Source organism: Salvelinus sp. IW2-2015, linkage group LG22, assembly GCF_002910315.2.
Source record: "Salvelinus sp. IW2-2015 linkage group LG22, ASM291031v2, whole genome shotgun sequence".
NCBI classification, from domain to species: Eukaryota; Metazoa; Chordata; class Actinopteri; order Salmoniformes; family Salmonidae; genus Salvelinus; species Salvelinus sp. IW2-2015.
This window is the reverse complement of record NC_036862.1, coordinates 10706309-10712704: the sequence shown is the minus strand read 5'-3', so window position 1 is coordinate 10712704 and position 6396 is coordinate 10706309. Positions and strand designations below refer to the sequence as shown.

At 43.6% G+C, this 6396-nt stretch overlaps 1 protein-coding gene across 1 annotated transcript in view; it reads right to left on the bottom strand.

Annotated features, from left to right (window-relative positions):
- The window catches only part of LOC111949738 (rap1 GTPase-activating protein 2-like), a 62625-nt gene that overhangs the window by 13328 nt on the left and 42901 nt on the right, over window positions 1–6396 (bottom strand). The window contains exons 5-10 of the mRNA XM_070433967.1: window positions 5974–6027; window positions 3913–3996; window positions 3636–3736; window positions 1325–1454; window positions 957–1112; window positions 493–564 (exon numbers count right to left, since the gene is read on the bottom strand). Of these exons, the coding sequence (XP_070290068.1) occupies window positions 493–564; window positions 957–1112; window positions 1325–1454; window positions 3636–3736; window positions 3913–3996; window positions 5974–6027 (597 nt within the window). The remainder of the gene's footprint in view (window positions 1–492; window positions 565–956; window positions 1113–1324; window positions 1455–3635; window positions 3737–3912; window positions 3997–5973; window positions 6028–6396) is intronic.

Genomic DNA, 6396 nt, shown 5'->3' with positions numbered 1-6396 from the left:
TAGTTACAGTTTTGACTTATCGGCGTGAAAATGTATGGCAAGACTTGAAAATGGCTGTCTAGCTATGATCAACAACCAACTTAACAGAGCTTGAGAAGAATAATGTGCAAATATTGTACATCAGATGTGCAAAGCTTTAGACTTACCCAGAATGATTCACAGCTGTAATCATGCCAAATGTGGATTCTAACATGTAGTGACACGTTTGTGTGAATTAGTTGTAAATTAAATATTTCATTTTCATTTTCAATACATTTGCAAAATGTCTAAAAACATGTTTCACTTTGTAATGGGTATTGTGTGTAGATAGATGGGTGTGTGAAAAAAATATAATTTTATTCAATTTTGAATTCAGGCTGTTACACAACAATATGAGAATAAGTCAAGGAGTATGAATACTTTTGAATAAACTGTATATGATGGCAGGTTTCTCATAAAATTTTCACTGAAAATAACAATGGGAAACTGTTACTCCTTCGCTCTCTTGCTTACCTTCTTGAAGACCGCTGGATTGGGGAGAGGTGGGCCAAATGGAGGTACATCTTCCCTCGCTGTAACAGACACCTGCAGACACAAAGCAATTAATGTCACACATCTACTGTATAGAGAGTCTGGCTTAGGTAACTGCAACAGTGTAGCTTCCGTCCCTCTCCCTGTCTGTTACAGACAGAGACCCTTTTAACACATCGACAACAGTCACTCTCGACGCATCGTCACCTATCACTCCACAAAAGCCACGGCCCATGCAGAGCAAGGCGAACAACTTCTTCAAGGTCTCAGTGCGAGTGACGTCACCGATTGAAACGCTACTACCTCGCACCACTAACTAGCTAGCCATTTCACACCGGTTACATAATATCCATGCCTTAAAGGCCCACTCCGTAATAAATAAATAAACTATTTTGCAAATATCACATAGTGAGCCTGTAAGGCTCATAGTAGGATATAGTACTGACCTTGTATGTAGTGTGTTCAGTACCAGGGTTCTCCACCTGCACCAGCACATACGCATGGAGGAAGTTGGAGGCGATCATGTCAGGCACAAAGGGGGTGGCGTCTTCCTGGAAGACCGCCGCCACGATGTCATTTCCTATGTGCCTCTTCCTCTGGAGCTGAGGGACAAGAGCATAGTGTTCTGTAAACCACTTAGGACTGTTTGACTGTATGTGCTACAGTATAATTAGTCACAAGTATTAGAGAAAGGTGTGAGGTGAGAGGGAAGAGGAAACAGAGGGTGTTTATGAGTGACACACACGCACGCACACACAAAACACCTACTGTAACCATGGTTACTATGCTGTGTGTGGTGTAGCGTGTTCAGTACCTGTTGTACGTCTCCCTCGGTGAAGGGTAGTTTAGTGGAGACGTGGAACATCATCTCTCTCTGTCTGAAGACGGTGTAGACGGACTCAGAGCCTGTCTGACCGTGAGATACGTCCAGACCACCACGGAACCTAGGAGCACAGCGACAACACTATATGATTAGCATTACCACGACGTTCAATTATTGGGTAGTGCCGGGAGCATTTCCTAATCACGTGACAGGGAAAACTCCTGGCCCTACTCATGATGAATGGTAGCAGGGTAGCAGTATATATCCTTCCTTCCCTCCCTCCATTCTCCCTCTCTCTCTGCATGAACTCTCTCTCCCAGTAGTACCTACATGACTTAGATAAATAAAGGTTAAATAAAAAATAAAAATAAAACTCTCTCTGTCCCTCTCAGTATTGGAGTAGTAGAAGAGTTGTCTCTGTGTCTCTCTCTCTCTTTCCCTCTCTTTCCCTCTCTCCGCCTCTCTCTCTCCCCCTCCCTCTCAAAAGTAGAGCATAAATAGTAGAGTTGTATCTACAGTACCAGTTAAAAGTTTGGACACCTACTCATTCATTGGTTTTTATTTATTTTTACTATTTTCTACGTTGTAGAATGATAGTGAAGACATCAAAACTACGAAATAACACATATAGAATCATGTAGTAACCAAAAAAGTGTTAAACAAATCAAAATATATTTTTATTTTGAGATTCTTCAAAGTGTAATCCTTTGCCTTGATGACAGCTTTGCACACTCTTGGCATTCTCTCAACCAGCTTCACCTGGAAAGCTTTTCCAATGGTCTTGAAGGAGTTCCCACATAATGCTGAGCACTTGTTGGCTGCTTTTCCTTCACTCTGCTGTCCAACTCATCCCAAACCATCTTATTTGGGTTGAGGTCGGGTGATTTTGGAGGCCAGGTCATCTGATGCAGCACTCCATCACTCTCTTTCTAGGTCAACTAGCCCTTACACAGCCTAGAGGTGTGTTGGGTCATTGTCCTGTTGGAAAACGCCATCCCAAACCAGATGGGATGGCGTATTGCTGCAGAATGCTGTGGTAGCCATGCTGGTTAAATGTGCCTTGAATTCTAAATAAATCACTGACAGATTCACCAGCAAATCACCCCCACACCATACCACCTCCTCCTCCATGCTTCACGGTGGGAACCACACATTCGGAGATCATCCGTTCAGCTACTCTGCATCTCACAAAGACACGGCGGAAACTCGTCAGACAGACCAAAGGAAAGACTTCCACCGATCTAATGTCCATTTCTCATGTTTCGTGGCCCAAGCAAGTCTCTTCTTATTATTGGTGTCCTTTAGTAGTGGTTTCTTTGTAGCAATTCGACCGTGAAGGCCCAATTCACTCAGTCTCATCTGAACAGTTGATGTTAAGATGTGTCTGTTACTTGAACTCTGTGAAGCATTTATTCGGGCTGCAATCTGAGGTGCAGTTAACTCTAACGGGAAAGGGGAATACCTTGTCAATTGTACAACTGAATGCCTTCAATTGAAATGTGTCTTCCGCATTTAACCCAACCCCTGCTGCCATAATCAACATCCACGTCTTTGGCGCCCGGGGAACAGTGGGTTAACTGCCATGCTCAAGGGCAGAATGACAGATGTGTACCTTGTCAGCTCAGGGATTCGATCCAGCAACCTTTCGGTTACTGGCCCAACGGTCTAAGCACTAGGCTTACTGTCGCCCCGTAATGAACTTATCCTCTGCAGCAGAGGTAACTCTGGGTCTTCCTTTCCTGTGGCGGTCCTCATAAGAGCCAGTTTCATCATAGCGCTTGATGGTTTTTGCGACTGCACTTGAAGAAACTTTCAAAGTTCTTGAAATTTTCCGGATTGACTGACCTTCATGTCTTAAAGTAATGATGGACTGTTGTTTCTCTTTGCTTATTTGAGCTGTTCTTGCCATAATATGCACTTAGTCCAAATAGGGCTATCTCTGTATACCACTCCTACCTTGTCACAACACAACTGATTGGCTCAAACGCATTAAGAAGGAAAGAAATTCCACAAATGTACTTTTAACAAGGCTGTTAATTGAAATGCATTCCAGGTGACTATCTTATGAAGATGGTTGAGAGAATGCAAAGCTGTCATCAAGGCAATGGGTGGCTACTTTGAAGAATCTCAAATATAAAATATATTTTGATTGGTTTAACACGTTACTACGTGATTTCATATGTGTTATTTCATAGTTTTGATGTCTTCACTTTCATTCTACAATGCAGAAAATAGTAAAAAATAAAAACCCTGGAATGAGTAGGTGTGTTCACATTTCTTACTGGTACTGTATGTCTCTCACCCCTTAAAGTCATTCAGCTCTATGTTGTCTCCCAGAACACTGAGGAACTCTCGGAAGGCTGGCGTCTCCTCGTTGTTCCCAAACAACTCCTCCTCTGACGTCTGGGATGGAGTGATGAGAGGAGAGAGGGATGAGGGGAGAAGATTAAATGGGAGAGTTGTTTACGTATGGGGTTCCATGCACAATGCAGGTTACAGGGCGAAAATAAATAGCATGGGATTGATAAGGAATAAACTGAAACACCAATTGGCAATAAAAACCTGCATTTCACACTCACCTGACCAAACTTCTGGTAGATGACACCAAACTTAAAGGTATTGTTCACTTCATGTTCGTCATAACCTACTATCAACTGAGAGCCCTGAAACCAAAAACAACAACATTTATAAGGATGTGCATGTACATATAATATCCAGTTATGTGATAAAGTCCCTCCATGACTCGGGCAGACATTTACACTATATATACAAAAGTATGTGGACACCTCTTCAAATTAGTTGACTTTGCTATTTCAGCCACACCCATTGCTGACAGGTGTATAAAATCGAGCACACAGCCATACAATCTCCATCGACAAACATTGGCAGTAGAATGGCCTTACTGAAGAGCTCAGTGACTTTCACCGTCATAGGACCCCACCTTTCCAACAAGTCAGTCTGTCAAATTCCTTCCCTGCTAGAGCTGCCCCAGTCAACTGTAAGTGCTGTTATTGTGAAGTGTAAAAGTCTAGGAGCAACAACGGCTCATCTGCAAAGTGGTAGGCCACACAAGCTCACAGAATGAGACTGCTGAGTGCTGAAGCTGAAGTGCATAAAAAATCATCGGTCCTCGGTTGCAACACTCACTACCGACTTCCAAACTTCCAAATAACTGTTTGACAGGGAGCTTCATGAAATGGGTTCCCATGGCCGAACAGCCACACACAAGCCTAAGATCACCATGAGCAAAGCCAAGCGTCAGCTGGCGTGGTGTAAAGCTCGACACCCTTGGACTCTGGATCAGTGGAAACATGTTCTCTTGAGTGATGAATCACACTTCACCATCTGGCAGCCCGATGGACAACTCTGAGTTTGGCCGGATGCCAGATGAAAGCTACCTGCCTAGTGCATAGTGCCCACTGTAAAGTTTGGTGGAGGAGGAATAATGGTCTGGGGCAAGTTTTTCATGGTTCAGGCTCCTCAATTCCAGTGAAGGGAAATATTAAGGTTACAGCATACAATGACATTCTAGATGATTCTGTGCTTCCAACTTTGGCAACAGTTTGGCGAAGGCCCTTTCCTGTCCAGCATGAAAATGCCTGCATGCACAAAGCGAGGTCCGTACAGAAAGGATTTGTCGAGATCGGTGTGGAAGAACTTGACTGGCCTGCACATAGCCCTAACCTCAACCCCATCGAACACCTTTGGAATGAATTGGAATGCTGACTGCGAGCCAGGCATCATCGCCAAACATCAGTCCCCGACCTCACTAATGCTCTTGTGGCTGAATGGAACCAAGTCCTCGCAGCAATGTTCCAACATCTAGTGGAAAGCCTTGTTAGAAGAGTGGAGGTTGTTAAAGCAGCAGAGGGGGAACCAACTCAATATTAATGCCCATGATTTTGGAATGAGATGTGAAACATACTTTTGGTCATGTAGTGTATGCCTATCACGTCTGGGGAGGTCAGGGTTGTATTCAATAGGCACCAAACGGAAATAAACCGACTAAAACAGGGCGGGACTACTTGGACTTGTCCAATAAAAGTGCTAATTTCCATTTTACAACTGTAAAAATTTTCCGTTGCATGCTCTAAAGAACATGACCCAGGACGACTGTGGGTTGATTGTGGCCATTTTGAAAGGCAGTCAGCTGAGACTAGTAAGGGACGGGAGTGGAGGAGAGGGGGAGCAGTCTGAGCAGACTGTCATAATAACAGATGAGTTCTACAGGACCCGGAGCAGAGGCACAACAAGCAGCTTCATCATCCAAATGACCTCTGAAGTGATGAACAGCTCCTGGATCAGATCTGTCTTTAGCACTGCCGACACCACATCAGTAAGAGAGAACAGAAGGGTCAGGCTGTATAGTGAACCAGGTGGAAGTTGGATTATGTTCATTAGGCAGCAAATGGAAGAAAAGGAACTGAAAAAGGGAGCGACTACCTGGACTTGTCCAATAAGAAACACTTGTGTTCCATTTGCAAAACGTTTTGAAAACGCTGCATGCCCCAAAGAAATAGAACTGCTGGGAAATGATTTATATTTATATGACATGACCTAATGAACACGACCCTGGTTCTATGGCTACTGTTGTAGAGGTGGAAGCGCCTGGCTGAAAGGAAACTGTGGAGCAGACTCACTCTGGGGTACAGGACTGGGTTGAACTTCAGGCCAGTCACGTCGTCGCAGAGAAGCTGAAACACAGACAAACAGATAGATACAGATTCATTTGAAACCACAGTGACGATTTTAGGTTAAAGGGGCAATCTGGGATTGGTACATGCCTTTTTGGACTGTTCAATTAATTCTAATATATATAATGTATAAATGAATCATGAGCTTACTTCAACTGTCTTAACGCATCAGAACCCAAAAGCTTGTTTTACTTCATTGTTTGTAAACAATGTAATTGTGAACTAACAATGCATAGTTTCAACACATGGTTAAAACTATCATTTTGATCTCATTACATTTCTTCAGCCCCATCCCTCAGCTGTTTACCCACACTGTGGCGGGCTGGCCGCATTGTTGATGCTTGAAACCCAGATCGCCACTTTACATTG